Source organism: Bos taurus, chromosome 4, assembly GCF_002263795.3.
Source record: "Bos taurus isolate L1 Dominette 01449 registration number 42190680 breed Hereford chromosome 4, ARS-UCD2.0, whole genome shotgun sequence".
Classification (NCBI taxonomy): Eukaryota; Metazoa; Chordata; class Mammalia; order Artiodactyla; family Bovidae; genus Bos; species Bos taurus.
In genome coordinates this window covers 13,281,640-13,304,150 of record NC_037331.1, presented here as the reverse complement: position 1 = coordinate 13,304,150, position 22,511 = coordinate 13,281,640, and the positions used below count along the sequence as shown (strand labels likewise).

At 42.2% G+C, this 22,511-nt stretch overlaps 1 protein-coding gene across 9 annotated transcripts in view; it reads right to left on the bottom strand.

The window, feature by feature from the left end:
• DYNC1I1 (dynein cytoplasmic 1 intermediate chain 1) overlaps window positions 1-22,511 on the bottom strand; it is a 379,170-nt gene that overhangs the window by 136,927 nt on the left and 219,732 nt on the right. For all 9 annotated transcript variants that reach the window (XM_059885731.1, XM_005205164.4, XM_005205165.5 and 6 more), the window contains 3 exons: window positions 18,028-18,117; window positions 9,805-9,967; window positions 7,368-7,467 (listed from right to left, as the gene is read on the bottom strand). In XM_059885731.1, the coding sequence (XP_059741714.1) occupies window positions 7,368-7,467; window positions 9,805-9,967; window positions 18,028-18,117 (353 nt within the window). The remainder of the gene's footprint in view (window positions 1-7,367; window positions 7,468-9,804; window positions 9,968-18,027; window positions 18,118-22,511) is intronic.

The following is a 22,511-nucleotide window of genomic DNA, read 5'->3' as shown; positions in this document are numbered from 1 at the left end:
TGAATCAAAGGCCTATTAAGAAAGGCCTTTGATTCAAAGCCCATTCAAAGAAACTAACATCCAGATAAACACAGAAGTCTCCAGACTGTCCATCTGAAGTTTAACTATGTCACATGTGAAAAGGCAGCTCTATAAACATCCACACCACTACCACAGTGGCCAATGAGCAGCCAGATGCGTCTGGAATAATATCCCACAGCTTCACATCTGGGTCTCATCGCTGGCTCCCACTTTAAAAAAAAATCTTAAATTATTGGGCTTAAAAACCCCTTTAGAAAACAGGGAGAGTTTTCTTCAAATACCAGTGAAATGCTCTTGGTGTAATTTTTATAACTGGGATCAAAAGGCATAAAGATACTGATTAACTCAAGTCATGAAAGTGTTTATGATTTCAAAGTCTCCTCTAGTATGTTTGTTTGAACATGACTAATCAATATTTTATTTTCCAGCAAAAAGTAGTCATTCTCTGCATGATTATTTAAATATTAAAATTATTATTTTAAAGAGAATACCAACTACTGGGAAGTTTGTGATTATTCACAGGGCTGAATTATCTAATAATTAACCTAGGGGAATTTTACTCGGAAATTGCCAGATCTGCTCTCAAGCTGTTTGTTCTTATAAAAAAATAAAATCTGACATTTACTAGCGAGGAAGGAACCAACATGCTTTACGTGTTCATTATGCATCCAGCAAGGGGCTGGGTGACATGTTCACTCATTTGATTCTTGCAGTTCTCTAAAGTAAGCAACGGGTTTTCCCATTTCTACAGACAAAGCAGCCCAGGTAAGAAACTGGGTAAGGAATTTGTTCCAAGTTAAGTTGCTAATAAATGACAAAGTGAGATCCTGCTTGAAGTCTATTTGTTTCAAGACCACGTCTCTTACACTGTGGCATGCCTCAAGTGGCCCCCAAGCATATGTAAGGCACTGAAGTGTATTAGTCACTCAGTCATATCCAACTCTTTGCAACATCATGGACTGTAACCCACCAGGCTCCTCTGTCCATGGGATTCTCCAGGCAAGAATACTGGAATGGGTTGCCATTTCCTCCTCCAGGGGATCTTCCCAATCCAGGGATTGAACCCAAGTCTCCTGCATTGCAGGCAGATTCTTCCACCAGGGAAGCCTATGTAAGCCACAGGTGATAAGCAAAACGTGGGACAAGACAGAAAGCACACTGGTAGATTTCAGGAGCTGGGGGTGGGGAGTGGGGAGGGGCAATAGGGACTTAGTGTTTAATGGAGACAGAATTTCAGTTTAGGAAGCTGAAAAATTCAGGAGGTGGATGATGGTGAGAGCTGTACAACAATGTGAATGTACTTAGCGCCACTGAACTGTACAGTTAAATATGGTTAAAATAGTACGTGTTACATTACGTGACTTTTACCACAATGAGAAAACATTAAACAAAACACAGGACAAGAATATTAACAGTAACGTGCTCTGCTTTATAGGTGCTCACCATTTAGTAGAAGGTGAGTCATGCGTATGAAAAACTACAACACAAATAGAAAAGCAGAGCAAGCTAAGATGGAGACAGGAAAGGAATTCTGTCAAAGCACAGAGGATAAAATAGCCACTTCAGTTGGAATGTGGTTATGCCAGGGAGAGATATTGAAAAGGACTTCTGAGAAGAAATGAGATTGCCAGGGCCCTGTCAATGGGAAAGTGATTAGGAGAGCAGAAAGAGAAGAGTATAGACAAGGGCACAAACATTGATGCAGGAGATTTCTCTTGGATATTGGCCTGGTTCACAATAATTCTCCCAATCCTTGGAAACTACCTCAATACACAGGCGTCAAACTTCCCAGGGATCATTCATTCACCCCAGCTCGGGCAATCACATTCTCTACCTTGGTCACTGTAAAGTTTGAACTGAGGCACAGACTCCCTGGGTTGCAAATGAGTCAGGTAATGACAGCATCCAACTGGTGAAGCCTCTCAAGCTGCCCAGATTTATACTCCTGGGTCCCAGCTCTTTGTCTTTTCTGGGGATTCCCTGAGTACCCTAGTGACTAGAATACATTTCCCTCTCTGCTGAAGGTAGCCAGGGGTAAATTTTTCTTAACTAATGCAATGGAGAACACATTCAGAAAACACTTAGGTTATAGCACCTGGCTGGGAGGCAGGTTAGGCGAAGAGATGAAAAAGATTAAAGGGCTGGAGATGCTTCAAGACATTCCCACGGAAGTCACTGAATACAGGCTGATGATTTTAGACTTTATGCTGGGAGTCATACTCTGCAATTGCTAATATTTCTAATTAGACCACTACTTTCACTACTATGCCACATTTATTGAGCACTTTTACTATACTGCTGCGAAGTCGCTTCAGTCGTGTCCGACTCTGTGCGACCCCATAGACGGCAGCCTGCCAGGCTACCCCGTCCCTGGGATTCGCCAGGCAAGAACACTGGAGTGGGTTGCCATTTCCTTCTCCAATGCATGAAAGTGAAAAGTGAAAGGGAAGTCGCTCAGTCGTGTCTGACTCCTTGCGACCCCATGGACCGCAGCCCACCAGGCTCCTCCATCCATGGGATTTTCCAGGCAAGAGTGCTGGAGTGGGGTGCCATTGCCTTCTTTACTATACTAGACACTTTATTAAAGTCTAAGTTTTTAAAGTACATTCACTCATTTAATACAATAAGCACGGGACTGAAGTTTGATGACTATTTTGGGAATGAGGAAACTTAAGCCAAGAGAAGTCAGGTGACTTGCTCAAGGTGACATTGAGAGCAAATAGGTAATCATTACAAATAGTAACCTGGAAAAAGTATGTAATGATTCAACAGTGTAGAGAATTGAGGCAGGAAGACCAGATAGGAAGCTATTTCCTGATACAAGCAAGAAGAAGATGGCATGACATAAAGTGGGTATCGATTCCACATGTAAGTAGATTTGAGTTGGTGACAGTGGGGGTCTTTTTGCTACCATAACTTTGACTGGGTTTGGCAATTAAATGAGCTATCAACGATTACTTGAAGGGGGGCGTGGTTGAAGGGGAAGTGGGGGAGGAATAGAGGGAAGTTGGTGCCAACAGATGTAAGCTATTATGTGTAGAATGAATAAACAACAACATCCTACTGTATAGCACAGGGAGCTGCATTCAATATCCTGTGAGAAACCAAAATGAAAAATAACAGAAAAAAGAACACACACATATATGTATAACTTTGCTGTACATCAGAAAGTAACACAACATTGAAAATCAACTATACTTCAGTAAAAAAGATGACTTGTGTTTGCATCCTGAATGACTCCAAGGTTAGAGGATGCAAGTCACATGTGAGAGGAATATATAGGGTGGGAGGAAGATCATAAATCTGGTTTTGTATACAACTGTCACATCTGTCATGTTAAATGTGGACAGTATTATTGACTCCCTCTGTTAAACAATATTTGATGAACAGCAAAGTTGACGTAATTCCCCAAGTGCCCAAATGTCCTTCAGGAACTAATGACTGGTGGCTATTTTGCAAATATTGCAAAGTTAAAGTGTTCTTGTTTAGAAGAAGACCAAGGAGGCCTTTGATCCAGGAGCTCAAAGTGAAGCTATGCAGGAATCTTATGCTTTCTTCCTCCCGCCGCACCCCCCTTCCATTCTGTTGCACCCGTAAGTACACACGCCTCTACTGGACTCGAAGACTATGCCTCTGGCCTTTTCCTCTTTCTGAACATCACTGGATTCCATATAGATTTACTCAGAAAGTCTCTTCATCCCATAAGTATGTAAACTTGGTCTTTTGAACTCCACTAAATTGTTACGATGTAGGAACTAGGGGTTCTTCAGTGTTGTGTTCATCAAATTCCTTTATTATCCTTTTTTAAAATTTATTTTTAATTGGAGGATAATGGCTTTACAATGTTGTGTTGGTTTCTGCCATACAACAACATAAATCAGTCCTATGTATACAGTTAGCCCTTCCTTCTAGAGCCTCCCTTCCAACCCCACCCCGCCCCTTTATCCTCGCAGAGCCTGGAGCTGAGCTCCCTGTCTTATACAGCAGCTTTTCCACTAGCTACCTATTGCATACATGGGAGTGTATATATGTCAATGCTACTCTGGAACTAAGGATTCTCATTTCTTTTTCTTATGCTCCATATAAAATACAGTCTTCAGAATTTCAAACCCCTTCCCCACACTGCAGATGACAGATTACACAAAAATGGGGGAAAATCGGTGGAACTTCTGCCCTTTCCAGTTTCACTTCCAGCAACAAGAACGATACACAAGATCCTGTGTGGAGACACATCTACCCGAGGGCAACAGGGAGATGTCCACCCCATGCTGAGGCCAGGTGGGGACCAGCCCTACCGGCGAGGGTCCCACCACCTCCTCCAGGAGCGTTACCAGCAGACCCGGGGACTCAGTAAAAGCTGCCCTTGAGGAATGTGTCCCATAAGGTTCCCGTGCAATCTCCAGACTGTGAACAAGCGAAGAAGCCGCACTAAGTGTTTCCTCCACCTTGGATCTGATTTCTGCACACACGACCAAGCGTGCTCACAGACCACCCACGTGCTGGCTGGCAGGAAGCGGCCGGGTACACCCCTGCCTGCATCGGCCTCTGCACAACTGTGCCCTGCATGCTCTCTTGTTCGGATGTAAGAGGAGAGTCAAGAGGAGAGAACACTCGCCCACTTTGCGGCTGTTGACAGTCTGGTTGCGGGGGATTACATTCCTCTTCAGTGTTCTGTTCCCCAGCACGATTACATGAGGCTCTTCACATCATCCGCTTCACTGCTCTGCCGGGAACACTCTCTTCTCCCCTCCCTTTCTCTAATCCCAGTCTTCTAAGACACCCTGTCCAACCAGAGGCACAGACTCCGATCTCCACTGAACCCTGAAAGCGCTTGCTATCAGCCCTACGTCATTCAGCACTTAGAACCTCTTTGACTTTTCAGCCCGCCAGGGTTATCTGTCCCTGGGATTCCTCAGGCAAGAATACTGGAGTGGGTTGCCATGCCCTCCTCCAGGGAATCTTCCTGACCCAGGGATCAAATCTGCATCTCTTATGTCTCCTGCATTGGCAGGCGGGTTCTTTACCACTAGCACCGCCCAGGAAGCTTGATGTTATGAGGGTGAAATAAAATAATGCCTTCAGAGTAGCTGGCACAGTGCTTAGCGTATAAGAAGCACAAATTAAAAGCTAGCCATGGGGACTTTCCTGGTGATTCAGTGGTTGAGAATCTGCCTTCCGATACAGGGGATGTGGGTTCAATCCCTGGTTGGAGCACTAAGACCCCACGTGCCTGAGAGCAACTAAGCCCACATGTTGTAACTCAAGACACCTGTGTGCCTCAACTACTGAGCCTGCGCCCGTGCTCTGCAACAAGAGAAGCCTGAGCATTGTGACTAGAGAAGCCCGGGAACCACAGTGAAGACCCAGTGAAGCCAAAATTGAAAAAAAGAGAAAGAAGCTAGCCATGATTACTATTCCCAATAAAAGCACAGATTAAAAGAAAGTAGAAAATGTGCTGTGTATAAGTGCCCAGTGTTTATCATTCCTAGCTCCCTCACTGCTGTTATTTCATTGTCATTACTGGAGGGAACATGGCACGATCACCCAGAACACAGGCTCGTGAGTTAGATCACGTGAGTTCATACCCTGCCCGCACCACAGTTCACTGTGTGCCTCGGTGTGCATTATTTAACTTCTCACTGCTGGGTCAGTGACACACCAAGTGAGTTGGCCATTCAGCAAACTGGCTTTTGGTGAATCTGCCTGCTTTCCCTAGGAACGTTATACCAGGGAGTTCAGTGCTTTCGTTAGGAATGCTACACTAGGGAGTTTAGTTTGCCTTCTTTTTTTTTCTCTTACAGGCAACAGGGAGTTCTAATCCAGGGAGTAAAGTGATCAGATCCGTATTTTAGAAAGATTATTTGGCTAGATGTCTAGACAGAAAACTATAGGTGGACAAGTTTGGGTGTAGAAAGACCATGAGAAGATTGGCAATACTACAAGCGTAAGATAATGAATATAGGAGTAGAGAAATGGACAGTCTGGGTGACAGAGTAAGTCTGGGAGATAAAGGAGAGGAAGTTTTTAATGTTAATGATGAAAGGTTTTTTTAGGCTATTGGGTAAATTGTGATGGCTTTAACACAGAATTGTTGTTTTTGTTCAGTTGCTAAGTCATGTCCGACTCTTTGTGACCCCATGAACCGCAGCATGCCAGGCCTCCCTGTCCTACACCATCTCCTAAACTCATGTCCGTTGAGTTGGTAATGCTATCCAACCATCTTGTCCTCTGTCATCCCCTTCTCCTCCGCCTTCAATCTTTCCCAGCACCAGGGTCTTTTCCAGTGAGTCAGCTCTTTGCATCAGGTGGCCAAAGTATTAGAGCTTCAGCTTCAGCATCAGTCCTTCCTATGAATATTCAGCGTTTAGAGTAGGCAAAACGGAGAAGGCAATGGCACCCCACTCCAGTACTCTTGCCTGGAAAATCCCATGGACAGAGGAGCCTAGTGGGCTGCAGTCCATGGGGTCGCTAAGAACCGGACAAGACTGAGCAACTTCACTTTCACTTTTCATTTTCATGCATTGGAGAAGGAAATGGCAACCTACTCTAGTGTTCTTGCCTGGAGAATCCCAGGGACGGGGGAGCCTGGTGGGCTGCCATCTATGGGGTTGCACAGAGTCGGACATGACTGAAGCGACTTAGGAGGAGCAGCAGCAGCAGAGTAGTCAAAAAAGGACTTCGGATGTGTGGAAATGAGTTAGTGATGCATCTGCCATTCTATGGGACACCTGAATGGATCTGTCTCTTTGGGGTGTAAAGTGGAATTCAGGAGGGATCTTGGGTGGGGATAGAAAAAGGCTGCCCATGTGATGGTTGAGTCAGCAGCAGTGGAAGAGATCTCTTCCCACAGAGAGAGCATCCAGAAGAAGAGAGACTGAGAGCATGACCAGGAGGATCACAGGGTAGAAGAGGAAAAAAATAAATCTTAGGGGAGTTCAAGAACTAGAAGAGAGTCGAGTTGTAGAACTCAGTGGAAGGAGAATATTTTTAGAAGTTTGCAAAGCTGGGTGACAAAGAGAGGTCAGGGTAGATGAAGGCTTAAACATATCCACAGGATTTGACAAATAGGAAATCACTGGCGACCTTAGTGAGAGTGGTTTCATGGAAAGAATGGCCTGGCTCCTGGGCTGGTACCTGGCACAGAATAAGTACTCAATGGATATGAATAACACAGTGCAAATTTAAACTGAAACTTCAGCAAGATAAGAAAGAAAACCATAGCATACAAGAAAATTGTGGGTCAGTGAACACATCCAAAGTAGCGAGGCAATTCTCTCTTACTTATTGTAATACAAATGCCACGCAAACACAAGTCCAGTTTGTCCCGACCCAACAACAATTCTTACCTGGAGAGACCAGTCCATACAAGTGACGACTCGATGCTTGGACCAATGCTCATCGTAGAACTGACGATTGAAAGAAAGGTTGGCTCCAGCCTGGACGTCCCTAGGAGGGTTGAAAGATCAAAGACAAGTAAGATGCTTCAAAACGGGGTTCTATCTCTACTGCTCATATTGAAAGAATGAAATGGCAAGAGCATGGCACACAATACTCTGAAGCCAAAGCATCAACTCAGAGAGCAAACGCTGATCATAAACGACCACTAAAGGTGGTCTCCTTCATGCAAAGCTCTCTCTTACCTGGCCCAGATGAGGTTTCCACATGTTGTTCCAAGCCTGGTGTGAAATGTCAAATTTGTTTCAGGTTCCCATCCTGACCAGTTCTAAAGCATTCTCCTTCCCCTAAAAAGTTCTGCCTTGAAGCAGAGTTTATAAGAAATCTCCCAGCACACTGGGAGATTCTTTGACATCAGTGTCAACTTATCTGGCCTTAGACCAGAAGTGATACGCATGTTCCACTTTACCTATAATTGCTGTTTTACCACAGCAATAGCAAGTGAAAAGTTCTACTGCGAGACAGGCCTGCTGAGGGGCGGGCGGGGTGAGGGATTCACCAAACACTGTAGATACTTAACACAGACGGGCCGCAGTCCATGGGGTTGCTAAAAGTCGGACACGACTGAGTGACTTCACTTTCACTTTTCACTTTCATGCATTGGAGAAGGAAATGGCAACCCACTCCAGTGTTCTTGCCTGGAGAATCCCAGGGACAGGGGAGCCTGGTGGGCTGCCGTCTGTGGGATCGCACAGAGTCGGACACGACTGAAGCAACTTAGCAGCAGCAGCAGCAGGGGAAGATTATACTTTGGCCAGTGTTTTGTGTTTTTTTTTTTTTGGCTGATAGTCAACTGGCCACAGACCATCCTCTGAAGAACTCTGCACTAATCATACATTTGCTCCACAAGACTGCATGTTTAAGTTGGGTCATACTTGTTCTGCATCAGCAGTTACTGGATCCACATAAAAAGCTATCTAGGCTCCTCGGGCCTCAGTTCAGGAATTCCTCCCCACTCACCTTATTTTTCTGTTCTATTGCCTTGCACCCTGCTCCACTTGTCCGATTGGGTGACTTGATCTCAGGCTAAGTATTTGGGCTCCACAGAGCTAACTTATTACGACTTTTTCTCCCCTAGCTAACTCTTCCTCAGCTCCACCTTTGCAAACTCAGACAAGTAAGTACAGTGTTAGTCACTCAGTCGTGTCTGACTCTTTGCGACCCCACTGCTGTGGCCCGCCAGGCTCCTCTGTCGATGGGATTTCCCAGGCAAGAATCCTGGACTAGGTTGCCATTTCCTCCTCCAGGGGATCTTCCCCACCCAGGAATCAAACCCACGTCCTTTGCATCTCCTGCATTGGCAGGTGGGTTCTTCACCACTAGCGCGACCTGGGAAGCCCCAAGAGGTACATACACCGAAGATAATACTGTGCCCAGTACCCAGAGGGAAACAGGACTCAGAATGTTAAGTGAGCCAGAGAGTAATGGCTTTTTAAAATTAAACAAATATAACATGTATATTCAAAATACTGTCTCTTTGATACAGTCTATCAATACTATCAACTGTTAAGAACATTTTCAGAACTCCTTCTCGAACCTGTTTACATGGCCTTGAGCATCTTCAGTGATGACAGGTTGGCCTTTGACAATGTATTTGAATTTTAGTAGTAAAATGTCAGGTCTGATGAAAACGGCAGGGGATCTCATCTTTTCATATTGTTCCTGGCCAAGAGAAATTGGTGGCTGAACATCAGTTCTGTCTTTTTACAAAGCTCATAAAGTGCCTCCTATTATCCATGTGAAGATGGTTGACAATACACATGTTGAAGTCACAGGGCAAGTTGTTTGGGGCCATAGGTTTATAGGCAAGTTTTTTTAATCTGTAAATTTACGCCTGCACATGTGTTTCCTAAAAGGCATATATACATAAGCTTAGGTATCAAGAGAGGAAAAAGTTGCCAGTCTCTGTTGCCTTGCACGTCAGTTAAGGTTCTCCTGGATCTCATGTTTATTTTCCTCAGCTTCCTGTTTGCTTAGACATCAAAACTACATCTCCTGGATATAACGTAAATCTCCTCTTACTGCTTATAAGGATGTTTTCTCAGAGGACAATGTACATGACTCTACCAGTCTCTATCACCTGGACTGTCCCCCAGATATCAAGTTCAAAAGCATTTCACCGAAGCACATGATAATTACAGGGAAACTCTAAGCCAGAAATCATAACCAAAGCCCTTAGTCAGAGCTGTTCAGCAAGATCAGCTCTGGAATTTCAGTCTCTTCTGATTTGTCAGGCTTGCAACTTGCCTACTCAAAACATAAATGAGTTTAGAAGCAACAGATAACTTATCACAGTATTTTTATTTTAACTGCACACAAGAAACTAACCCGTCTTTTTCCTCCAATTCTCGACCACTGTAGTCAAAGAAGATATCGGAGTCTTCTGCCAGGGCTCTTTCAATTACCCGTATTGTCCGATCAAAAAAGATGAGAAACTCCTCTGAGTGAAGGATCTGCTGTTTTTCTTCTTCTGTCAGCTCCCTTGGAGGAGCTTTTTTATGTAAAAGAGATCATTGGGAAAGGAAAAAAAAAAAGGATAATTAAAACATTTCAAGAGGAATCCAACTCTTGAAAGACACTGCTTATCAGAAGAGAAATAGGACACAGTAAAATAAGCCATTGTTAAGATTAATTCTAAATTACTCCTAAATTCACACCAAAGGTTTTTTGCAGATGTCTTCATTGCCAACTTTACAAAAAGATATCATATCTGGATTAATTACTATTTTGAAGAGTTGAAAAAATACTACAAATGAAGATGATTGTGTGTTTTAACAATCCCCTCTGAATGTTACTTTCTTTTGAACTGAACTTGAAAAACAGCTCAAATAGTACATAGTAGAGAAATCTGTAAAACCATGTATGCTGCTGCTGCTAAGTCACTTTAGTCGTGTCCGACTCTGTGCGACCCCATAGACGGCAGCCCACCAGGCTCCGCCGTCCCTGGGATTCTCCAGGTAAGAACACTGGAGTGGGTTGCCATTTCCTTCTCCAATGCAGGAAAGTGAAAAGTGAAGGGGAAGTCGCTCAGTCGTGTACAACTCTTAGCGACCCCATGGACTGCAGCCCACCGGGCTTCTCTACCCATGGGATTTTCCAGGCAAGAGTACTGGAGTGGGGTGCCATTGCCTTGTATATTAGGTTGTAAAGCTGTGGTTAAGCGGCACATACCAAATAATTAAGAACTATCTATAATACACTTCCCTGGTGGCTCAGAGGTTAAAGCGTCTGCCTGGAATGCAGGAGACCGGGGTTCGATCCCTGGGTTGGGAAGATCCCCTGGAGAAGGAAAATGGCAACCCACTCCAGTAATCTTGCCTGGAGAATCCCATTGAGGGAGGAGCCTGGTAGGCTACAGTCCATGGGGTTGCAAAGACTCGGACATGACTGAGCGACTTCACTTTCACCTTCATAATACGATTCAGATATGATTCAGATAGCACCTTGGCTCTTTCTACTGATAAATTCATTTTATTTTAGATAGTTGCTTGATAAGGTTGATAGACTGTTATATAAATTCCCCTCAAAAACTAAAGCAAGTCCTTGCAAACCCACCTTTACCCAAGATATCGTCTGCTTTTAAACAAACACATGAAACAAATAAATGCTATAAGATACCTCACAATTGTTTTTATGCCTTACTTTCCGGCATGATTAACCATATAAAGCTAAATCTGAAGATACAAAATGAGGCCAAGAGAGACTAAATACCTAGCGATATGCCACAGTGTCTGAAAGTCAGCTCACCTCGGAGTCAGGATTAGGTTACAGAAACTATTCCTTCAGTAGCAAAGTTTACATAAACCTATAAACAAACAAAGCACTAGGAACTCCCCCAGAATGAGAAATCCCTAAGGGCAGAAACTGTCAGCTGAACCTTTGTGGCTCTTCAGGAACTCCATTTCAACTTCCGTGCAGAGAGACTTCAATAAGTGTTTGATTATTCTTCAGTAGGATCAGAAGCTCCTAAAGTTTAAACTTCAGGAGGAGGGTAGTGCATTAAAACCATGGGGGTCCCTGGGTGGAATCACTCACCCACAAGCTTTCCCAAACACTTCCACAACCATCCCCATAACTAGGACCAATGTCCACCTGGCTACATGGTCAAAGGGATCACTTAGGTGCAGTCACCTGCAGCCTAAGGTTTTATGGAAGAGTTATTTGACTTGACTAATGGTATCTTGAAGCCATTGCCCTGGACAAGGACCTACTGTATAGCACAGGGAGCTATGCTCAATATTATGGAACAATCTAAATGGGCAAAAAATCTGAAAAAGAATAGATACATGTGTATGTATAACGGAATCACTTTGCTGTATACCTGAAACTAACACAACACTGTTACTTAAGTACACTGCAACATAAAAAGTTATTCCCTGAAAAAAAAATGGGGAGACCAATTGGGAAGATATGGTAATAGTTCAGAAATGAAACAATGGGGGTTTAAACTTAACCAGTGAAAGTAAGGATGGAAAGAGAGCAGATTCTTGTACAATTTATAAGAACTGGTGACCCACTGGATAAGAGAAATAAAAGAAGGGGCAGGAAGTCTTTTTGCAGAGCCATGGAAGTAGATCTCAAACTTGTAATGTTCAGAATGTCTCCCCGATTCTGGCCTACTCTTCTCTGCCCCAAATCAAAATGAAAGAGGGTCTAGACAGACTCCAAAGTCTGTATTTGAACAAGAAACATGAATGATCATGACGTAGTCTGCTCGCACCTTATAAAATGCTCTCCAGGTGATGTTATAACAAAAACATGATTCATCCACTAAGCAGAAGGTAATCTCCAAATACAGTTCACCCCAGTGATTCTAAGAGGCAGAAGGATTTCTTTGTTGCTGAAATCTCCAGAGCCCCAAATACGCCTGAGTATACTGGGACTCTATAAGAACCTTCATCAACATCCGCTAAGAAACACCACACAGACACTGGTTTGACAAATAGTGAGGTAGGCTGTGTGTAAACCATTAATAACCAGAACTCTACAAAATCAACCTGGAATCCGAGAGCTACTATGCCATTTGCTAACTTGGACTCTTCAGTCAGTAAAAGCTCTCTAAGCAGCAGTGTTATCTATAAAACGAGGCAATGGTACCTAAACTTTAAGTCTGCTTTAAGAGTTAAAAATAAACACACTAGCAAGTAGTTGCATGCATTTGAAGTCGCTTCAGTCATGTCCGACTCTTTGTGACCCTATGGACTATAGCCCGCCAGGCTCCTCTGTTCAAGGAATTCTCCAGGCAAGAATACTGGAGTGGGTTGCCATGCCCTCCTCCAGGGGATCTTCCTGACTCAGGGATTGAACCTGTGTCTCCTGCAACTTCTATACTGCAGGTGAATTCTTTACTGCTGAGCCACTAGGGAAGCTCAGCAAATAGTTGAGCATTCAACAATCAGTTGTTGTTCAGTTGCTCAGTCATTTCCAACTCTTTGCAACCTGATGGACTGTAGCACACCAAGCCTCCCTGTTCCTCACTATCTCCCAGAGTCTGCCCAAGTTCATGTCCATTGAGTTGCTGATGCCATCCAACCATCTCATACTCTGCTGCCCTCTTCTCCTTTTGCCTTCAATCTTTGGTCACTACTGTTACATAAATAAGCATCAGTTCAATTCAGTCGCTCAGTCATGTTTGACTCTTTGTGACCCCATGAATTGCAGCACGCCAGGCCTCCCTGTCCATCACCAACTCCTGGAGTTCACTCAAACTCACGTCCATTGAGTCGGTGATGCCATCCAGCCATCTGATCCTCTGTCGTCCCCTTCTCCTCCTGCCCCCAATCCCTCCCAGCATCAGAGTCTTTTCCAATGAGTCAACTCTTCACATGAGGTGGCCAAAGTACTGGAGTTTCAGCTTTAGCATCATTCCTTCCAAAGAACACCCAGGGCTAAACTAGAATACTACGAGGTCAAGAAGAATGTTTTATTTTAAAATGCTTCATTTGACTTTAGTCACTGCTGATGAATGACTTGAAACACACTTGAAATTACACAGAGAAATAGGAATTTTTCCCCATTATTCCTGTTTTTATATATAAAAAATATCTATTCTATTTTGTTTATCTTCTGGAGTTACTTTTATTCCACCTGTATCTTTCCTTACAGGTCTATTACTTTGAATAAAAAATAGTTCCTGTGTAATTTTCTGTAATTTTTTTCCCCTGTAGTTTATTGTCATTTTAATCTCAGCTTTAAAGACATACAACTTCTTCTCTAAAAGAAACCTAAACGGCTGATCAAAGTGTATTTGCAGAAGCCAAGTTCAGGTAGGTGAAGCAGTAGCCTCTCCAGATATTATGTTTGACAATACAATGTTTGGGTTGAAACTAAACTGCTACAGAACCAAAACAAAGAACATATGTTATATTAAGCTTTGATGTCCAACAGAGATCAAATGACATGATTTGTTAGCAGAAAATAACAGATGAGTACTTTTTAAAAGTCATAAATAATATTCAACTTAGGAGTTAAATAGAGCCATAGTTATGTTTGATAAAACCCCAAACCTCTCATATTTAAAAATCTTTAAACTGATGTTTTATTACAATGTAATGAAAACATAATGGACTATCCAGGAACCACAAGCAATATCAGTATTCAGGAGATAAAACCTCTCCAGACATCGTATTTCACGAGAAGAAAATTAGTGTATTAATGCAGTCCACAAAATTTTAAATATAAGCATAAACAATTTGAACCAGAATAGTATGACTCTAGGATAGACCTCAAATTCTCTCTGAAGTCTCTTTCTTCAGTTTTCCCCTATCCCTGGAACCTAAAGAATTGTTTTCAACATCTTCACTGCATGAAAAGACAGGAATTAATTTAATAGCAACAGGCATACCAGAGAAAAACAAGGACAACAATAATGTTTGATTTTTCTTACAAGTTAAGCAGAAAGGGCTATTACAGCAGGTTTTGCTGTTTGTTTTTGCAACATGGAGTATTTCTGCCAAGAGCTAACAATATTTTATGCATTTAAAGTGATCTTTCTTAAGAAATAAAGATTCTTCAGGAAAAGTAGACCATGTAGATATTACTTTCATATAATCCAAATAACAGGACAAATTTCAAACTTACCAAACTTTACCTGAAGTTACATTCAGCTTGAATAAGAAGTATGAAAACAAGGCACTAGAGTCATAAAATTCAAAGTTTAGAAAACCGCCCAATTTCTATGAATTCATAGCCTGAAAAACTTAAGTATGAATTTTATTTTAGGGTCTATTTTGTATTCTTTTTATTACTAAAATACTAATTTGTCTGGGTTTTGGATATGACAATACTTTTTTATGTGTTTCTCATATTGATCCTATTCTATTTGCTATGCTTTTCTTATTGACCTGAATGTGTATTTTTTCAGTTTCTTTTTGATTTACTCTATTTACTATACACTATATCTTTTGATGTCTAGAGTTCCTGGGTTTTTTGTTCTCTGTAAAAATGTAAAATCCATAGTGAAATCCACAATTTATATTGAATATTATACAACCTCATTTTAGGTCAAAAGTAATTTTAAAAAATCTCCATTTCAGAAATGCTTTTTCCAATGAGGTAGCTTTAAATTTCAATATAGAAATTATATCTTTTAAATAGTTTTCCAAAATATATCCAAAAGGTTAAAAAATAAGTAAGTAAACCCACATAACTTAAATATTAAATCAGATTAAGTAGGCATGGTGGTTCTTGGAGAATTTTACAGTGAAATCAGTTCAAAAACAAGAGTAAGAAAAATCAAACTGAATAAAGAACGATGCCCTTCTCTGAAGTTAATGTGAGGTTTATGAGTTAATGTGCAATCGCAAGAGCTAAGTTTCTGATTCTGTTGTTTTAAATTTCTAAACATGAAAATACTAGGACTCTCACATACAGAAATTTCCTAAAATTTGATTAAAAGCTAAAAGGTACTTGCTGCTTTTCCCAATTCTTTTGTGAAAAAACAAGTGGGAAGAGTAATAAATTGAACCCACATTTCTTTACTGTTTAATGCATTTTGATGTCACATGAGTAAAAATGTCAAAAGCTAGTGAGCACGGATTTTTTTTTCCCCCATCTTCCCCTCAGCACTTTTTTTTTAATTCTAAAAAAAGGCCAGATTTCTCAAAAACGTGTTCCCTGGTTTAAAACCGTGTATGTCAAGTTTCAGCCCAGAGCAAATGTTTATGGCTAAGTAATAAATCCCTGAAATTCAGGGTTCCTATGGAAGTGCTGACACAGCCCTGCCTACCATGCAGCTGTGTGAATGGCGCCATGATCGTATCTGCTAGAGATTCTTTTAAAAGTTTGCAAAATACTATCTTGCTTTAAAAAAAAATTGCCAGCAAGAGTTTGATGCCAACATAAACATGCTTTTAACCCATCATGTGCTAATGTGCAGAAAAGCCATTAATAGAGACTAAGATGCACAGCATGGCAGTAACAGGAAATGTACTTTCAAACTTCTTTTGGACTTTTAACAGGACTTTAATCAATTCCATGAAGCATGAGCACCAGTTAAAACTGGAGGGCGTTTTTGCTCAGAACTTAAGAAGGAGGTTGCAGTGCTTTGCCAGAGAAGACAATTTGGAGATTGGGGTTGAGGGGCAGGAGGGAATCTGTGCCAAGACACAAAAAATATACCCTGGCTCCTTATCACTCAGTACATCTTAAGGATATTTTGGTAAAAAAAAATAGTATTTTAGTAAACTCAGACTTATTTTGTCTCTTGCTACACCTGTGTTAATGATATTCTATTCACCAGCTTAAATATATACACATGTTCTTGAAAGTGAAAGTGTTGGTCACTTAGTCGTGTCCAACTCTTTGAGACCCATGGACTGTAGCTTCTTGTCCATGGGATTCTCCAGGCAAGGAACTAGAGTGGGTATTCTCTTCTCCAGGGAATCTTCCCAGCCCAGGGACCGAATCCGGGGCTCCCACATCGCAGGCAGATTCTTTACCATCTGAGCCACCAGGGAAGCCTAGCCACGTTCTTAGCAGGAGTTTAAATGTGAAATTGCTTCAATCAGATCCTTTTACAATCTCTCAGAAAAAGTAACTTGGGCCCTCCGTGAATGCCACTCTTAAAGATGCTGAATCTACTACCTGTCTACAGCCATACCCTAGAATTTGGCCGTAAAAAGCCACCTCACGCCTGGGCAGGGTGAGGTGAGTCCACATGGCCAGTACATACCCACTCTTACAAAGTCCCTGGGGACAACCATGTGTGCCAGTTACAGGCAAATGGAAAATTTAAAAATTGATGTATGACAGAAAGCAAACCAATACAGTAAAGGCATCATCAATTAAAAATAAATAAATATAAAAATAAAATAAACTGAGCTTCTAATTAAACTTTTGTTGCTCTAAACTTGGGACACTTAGTAGGAAATGTGCAAGAGTCCAGTCTCACAGATACTCCGTATCTCAGTAAGAATGACGATCTCAAATTCTTTTTCTCCTTAAGCTGAAAATCTCAAAAAGCCCACAAAATTAGATTTTTAAGGAAACATCAGCTATAGTATTTCTGGCCTACCCCTTTCTATCCTTTTTACATTCCTGCTTTCTTGTGTTTTGAAATCCAGTGCTATTACAGGAGGAGGGCACCATGGGGAAGTGTATAGGCTTTGGCATCAGCTCCAAGCAGAGGCCAGGTACCTATACATTATGTATACAGGGTATGTTTTTAAACCTCTCTTTTCCGATTTCTCTATCTATAAGATAGAGACAATAAGGAACCCAGTTTATATTGCTTCAAAAGGGTGTTGCAAAGGGTGCATAATATCTTTGGAGTATTAAGGACACAGCCAAACACCTAGTAAGCCCTTACTAAATATTAGTCATTGTTATTACTGGAGCAAGTAGAGGCTGCTGCTGATCTGGGCAGAGCATGGAGAAGACACTTATAGCATAGTCAATAGTGATGACTGGGCTTCCCAGGTGGCGCTCGTGGTAAAGAGTTTGCCTGCCAACGCAGGAGACAGAAGAGACGCTGGTTCGATCCCTGGGTCAGGAAGATCCCCTGGAGGAGGGCATGGCAGCCCACTCCCGTAATCTTGCCTGGAGAATCCCATGGACAGAGGAGCCTGGTGGGCAACAGTCCACAGGGTCGCACAGAGTCAGACAGGACTGAAGCGACTTAGCATGCATGCACCACAGTGATGATCATGGTTAATGTTTCTCCATAGCGCGCATGCATAAACCTCAGAATTCGTTGACAAAATAATTATATCTGCTTCTTTTCTTTCCTGTTATTACTGGGAACATAGGATGGAGTCAACTAGGTAACATGTCAACTGATAACAAGTATCTTGTTTTACTGCTATTTAGTAATAATTTTACAGGAATTTTGGGGGGATTGTGGATGACTTGTATTTTATTTGTTTCTGTCGGTCAAAAACTAAAGGGACTCAGTTTATATTGCTACATGTAATGTACTGAACAATCCCAGAAAACTTCCATTCTGGAGGCCTATATTAATGTTTTTACTTACCTCTATACCCCCTTTTGTTGGTTACAAAAACAAAAACAATAACAATAAAACGATGACTCGATTTCTCTCCCACACCGTACCTTCCTTCACCTCCTGCTTTTTGTCTTCATTTTCCTGTTCTGAATCCTGGTCCCCTTTAGGTTCCACCATTTCTTCATCATCCTCATCCTCTAGAACAAAGAAAGAGAAAAATGCATTATAGTCTTGCCTTCCAATCAAAATCTCTGGTTGCTGGTGGGAGGTAGGGGCAGAGGGTAAAGTTCTAATCATTCGGGGCAACTTCTAAGTAAATCAGTCCACGATGGATGCCCGAGATATGTGCTCATGAATATATGGATACATTATCTCCAGAAGGGGTCTCTTTGAAAGTCCCCCCACCACGCTGCTGAGAAACCGCTCCAAGTCAGCACCTGCTCCATCTATCCCCAGGCCTCCCCCGCCACATGGATGTCTTGGAATTGCATCTCTGACCTCTGAAGCGTCTTTGGAGATGGGCCAGGAACAGATCTTAAACTGTTTCCACCTGCGGCACATTCTCCGCAGGGGACACCTGCTGTACAGACCACTCATTTCCAGTTTCATCCTCACCCCGTTGATTTGGTTTTGACCTACAGGAAAGGGTTAAATACAGGTCTGACCCCAGGTCAAATGCCATTGGCAAGGAAACAACCAGGACAGGGCCCCCCAAAGTCATTGCCATTGACCTGGCAGAAAACAACTGACCTGAAATGGCATTTACACATTCAGAGCAGCTCGTGCATTAATGTGAATTTAATGAGTGCTAACAAATGGTACCAGTCAGCCACCACCACCAGATGTTCCCGTGCCCTTCCTGCCCTATGCAAATGTGCATCCCTTGCGTCTCTTTCCCCTGAAACTGCCTTTCTTGGAGATTCCTTCCATTGCAGAGTGCTTGAAAACATCACTCACAGGGTAGAGGGTGGGGGCACAAGACAAAGTATCACAACCACGTCCAACTTACAGAAGAAGACAATATAAACAAGTAAAACTCACTTCTATGGTTTTTAAATATATTACCTTCACTCTTCAGGATCATATTCACCACAGGTTACTGATTCCATTGGTTCAAGCGGAGTTTAAAAGAAATGCCTCCACTTCCTCCACACCCCTTCACTCACTCATATATTCAGTCATTCAACAAATATTTGCAGACTTTCTATACATTAGAGTCCTATTTCCATCACAACAAATCCTGACATTTATAACAACTCAAACTTTCAGCTCCAACCATTTAGAGAATGTATTATATAGTGCATGTTTAAATGCCCAAACAAATGTAGCCTGAAAAGCAACTCCAAAAGTTCAGCTGTATTAAGCAAGTGATTTGTGGAGGGAATATCCATCTTAAAAATATGGATGTGTGAAGTACAGTATTACAATTTAGATACTGGAAATATCTCATTTAAATTTTCAATGGAATATAGCAATCTACATGCAGCTGTGTAGATTGTGAAACCAGACTCATTTCTTTATAATCACACTATATACCTATCAGAAGGAAACTAAGATGCCTTTGAGGGAAACTGTCATTTATTATTAACACTTAACACATTTATTACTAATACATACCTGTGAGACAAAGACATTCACTTAAAATTTTGATAAGTACACTGAGTTACCCAGATATTTAGGTGAATAAACCTTTTAACATGTTAAACTATAAATAACACACCTAAATCTTTATATGTAAAGATATTACCACTACCTGTCTGTTAAAAACCAGCTTGGAAAGTCCTGAGCAAAATATTCACCTTGACGTGTTATAATTTCCTGAGTCAAAGATCAAAGACAAAGCCCAAGGAGGCACTAGCAGGAAGGAAGTTTCTCTTCTGGTAAACCTTCGATGGAGAGGCAGTTTTCAAAAGACCAATAAGCTGGAAAGGAGCTCTATCTCTGAACCTTCTAGAGACCTTTATCAAGTCCAATGGGTCCCAGAGCCATTCCCTGGAAATTCTAAATAGAGGTAAAATACAACAGATATGAAGGTCCCAAATCCCATGTTATGGTTGAATTTATATTCCCCTCCCCAAATTTATATGTTGACTTCCAAACCTCCAGGACCTCAGAATGTCAATCTTATTTGGAATTAGTGTCCCTGCAGGTATATTAGTTAAGATGAGGTTGTGCCAGAGCAGTGAGGGCACCGGATCCAGCATGACCAGCGTCTTCATAAACGAGGGGAGATTTAAACACAGATTCACACACAGGGAGAACACCATTGAAGATGAAGGTGAAGACTAGAGGGCTGCCTCTACAAGCCGAGAAGTGCCAACGTCAGCCAGCAAAGCACAGAACAGATTCTCCCTGACAGCCATCAGAACCAACCAGCCAACACCTTGGTCTTGGAATTCTAGCTTCTAGAACTGTGAGACTTTCAATATTTACTGTTTAAACTGCTCAGTTTATGGGACATTGTTATGGCAGCCCTGGCAAACTAATAAAGCCAGTGACGTGCCTTAACTTCTATGGTTTTATAATCTAGTAGAAGAGATAATGAGATACACAATTGTGGTTGTTCAGCCACTAAGTCCTGTCTGACTCTTTGTGACCCCATGGACTGTAGCACAGTAGGCTTCCCTGTCCTTCACCATCTCCTTGAGTTTGTTCAAACTCATGTCCACTGAGGCAGTGAGGCTATCCAACCATCTCATCCCCTGTCATCCCCTTTTCCTCTTGCCCTCAACCTTTCCAGTATCAGGGTCTTTTCCAATGAGTTAGCTTTTTGCATCAGGCGGCTGAAGTATTGGAGCTTCAGCTTCAGCATCAGTCCTTCCAATGAATATTCAGGACTGATTTCCTTTAGGATGGACTGGTTGGATCTCCTTGCAGTCCAAGGGACTCTCAAGAGTCTTCTCCAACACCACAGTTCAAAAGCATCAATTCTTTGGTGCTCAGCCTTCTTTATGGTCCAACTCTCACATCATACATGACTACTGGAAAAACCATAGCTTTGACTATATGGACCTTTGTCAGCAAAGTGATGTCTCTGCTTTTTAATACTCTGTCTAGGTTTATCATAGCTTTTCTTTCAAGGAGCAAGCATTTTTAATTTCGTGGCTGCCATCACCATCTGCATTGATTTTGGAGCCCAAGAACATGAAATCTAACACTGTTTCCACTCCCCCCCCCCATCTATTTGCACAATAATCACACCTAAAGCAGTGATGAATGCTTTACTTGCATCATCTAATTTATATATCAGAACTTGGTACCACCAACTTAATTTAATAGGTGAGGAGACAGAGTAATTTCCCCCCAAGTCTTCCACCCACGTCCAGCTTCACGTTCTACCTGGTTCTGTGTGTAATGGGGTCTCTGATCTTTAACCAGTTGGTGCACTGCCTCCCTACCCACAGCTGTCATGAAACAGAAATGTCGTGGAGAGATGCCTGAAGTGCAGAAGGTGTGCTGCTCAGCTGCAGTGCAAGCAGGGGTGTGTGGAGGCTCTTGGAGGTGGACATCGCATGGAGAGCTCTTTCAATTTCCAGAGGTCACCACACACAGCACACAGGGCATGTATATCAAGACTATGAGGGTAGAACTTGCTTAGTTGCGTCCAACTCTTTGGGACCCCATGGACTGTAGCCTGCCAGGCTCCTCTGTCCATGGGATTCTCCAGGCAAGAATACTGGAGTGGGTTGCCATTTCCTCCTCCAGGGGATCTTCCCAACCCATGTTATCCATCCACACTGTGTTCTTACTTACTCTGTGGAATCCTCTCCTGAGACCTGATTCAGCAATACTTATTACAGGCCTTGCTGTATTCCTTCGGAGAGACAGATTCACAACCTGGGTGGTAGGGGCATTTCAAGGCACGCAATCGGTCTGAGTCCAAAGCTGGAGTCTACCACTTGCTAGCCCCTCACTTAGCATAATTCATAGGAACTCTCTGAGGCCCTTTCCCTCATTTGCTGACTTGGGATAATAACCTTTTCTCAAAACACAAATTTATCATAAGAATAAGTAGATAAAATTACTAATGTGAAATTGCTTTTTAAACCACCAAGAGAGCTGCAAATATCCATACAGAGAAATCTACAAGCAAGTGTTGCCTGCGCTTGTATGTCAGCAAACATTTGGGGAGCACTCAAAGTGCGTTATGGGCCAGGCAGAGGACAGGGACCCTCCCCCCCAAAAAAATCTGTGCTCATGCCATGGTGCTTCCGTGAATGAGCAGAAAGAAGCTGAAAGCAAATAAACAAACGAAACATACACTGAGTCAGGTAACTAGGAGGGAGACAGAGAACGCTGGGAGGGGCACTGGGCGTGCTGATCAGGGGAGGAAGAGGCGAATTTTTAAACGTGCTCAGGAAAGGCCACGCTGAGCAAAAACTTAAAGGTGTCCAGGGCTGAGAAGTGAAGATTTCAGAGAAGTAAAACCAGTAACCCATAGGTTCTTCCACCTCCCTCCATAGACCCAAAGGGGAGAACAGCTCAAGTTCTAAATTACTTTAGTCCTGGTTCCACTGAATATAGAAAAAAACAATTGTGCTTTTATTAGAATCACCGAGTTTTTTTTTTTTTTCATTAAGAAGAAAATTAC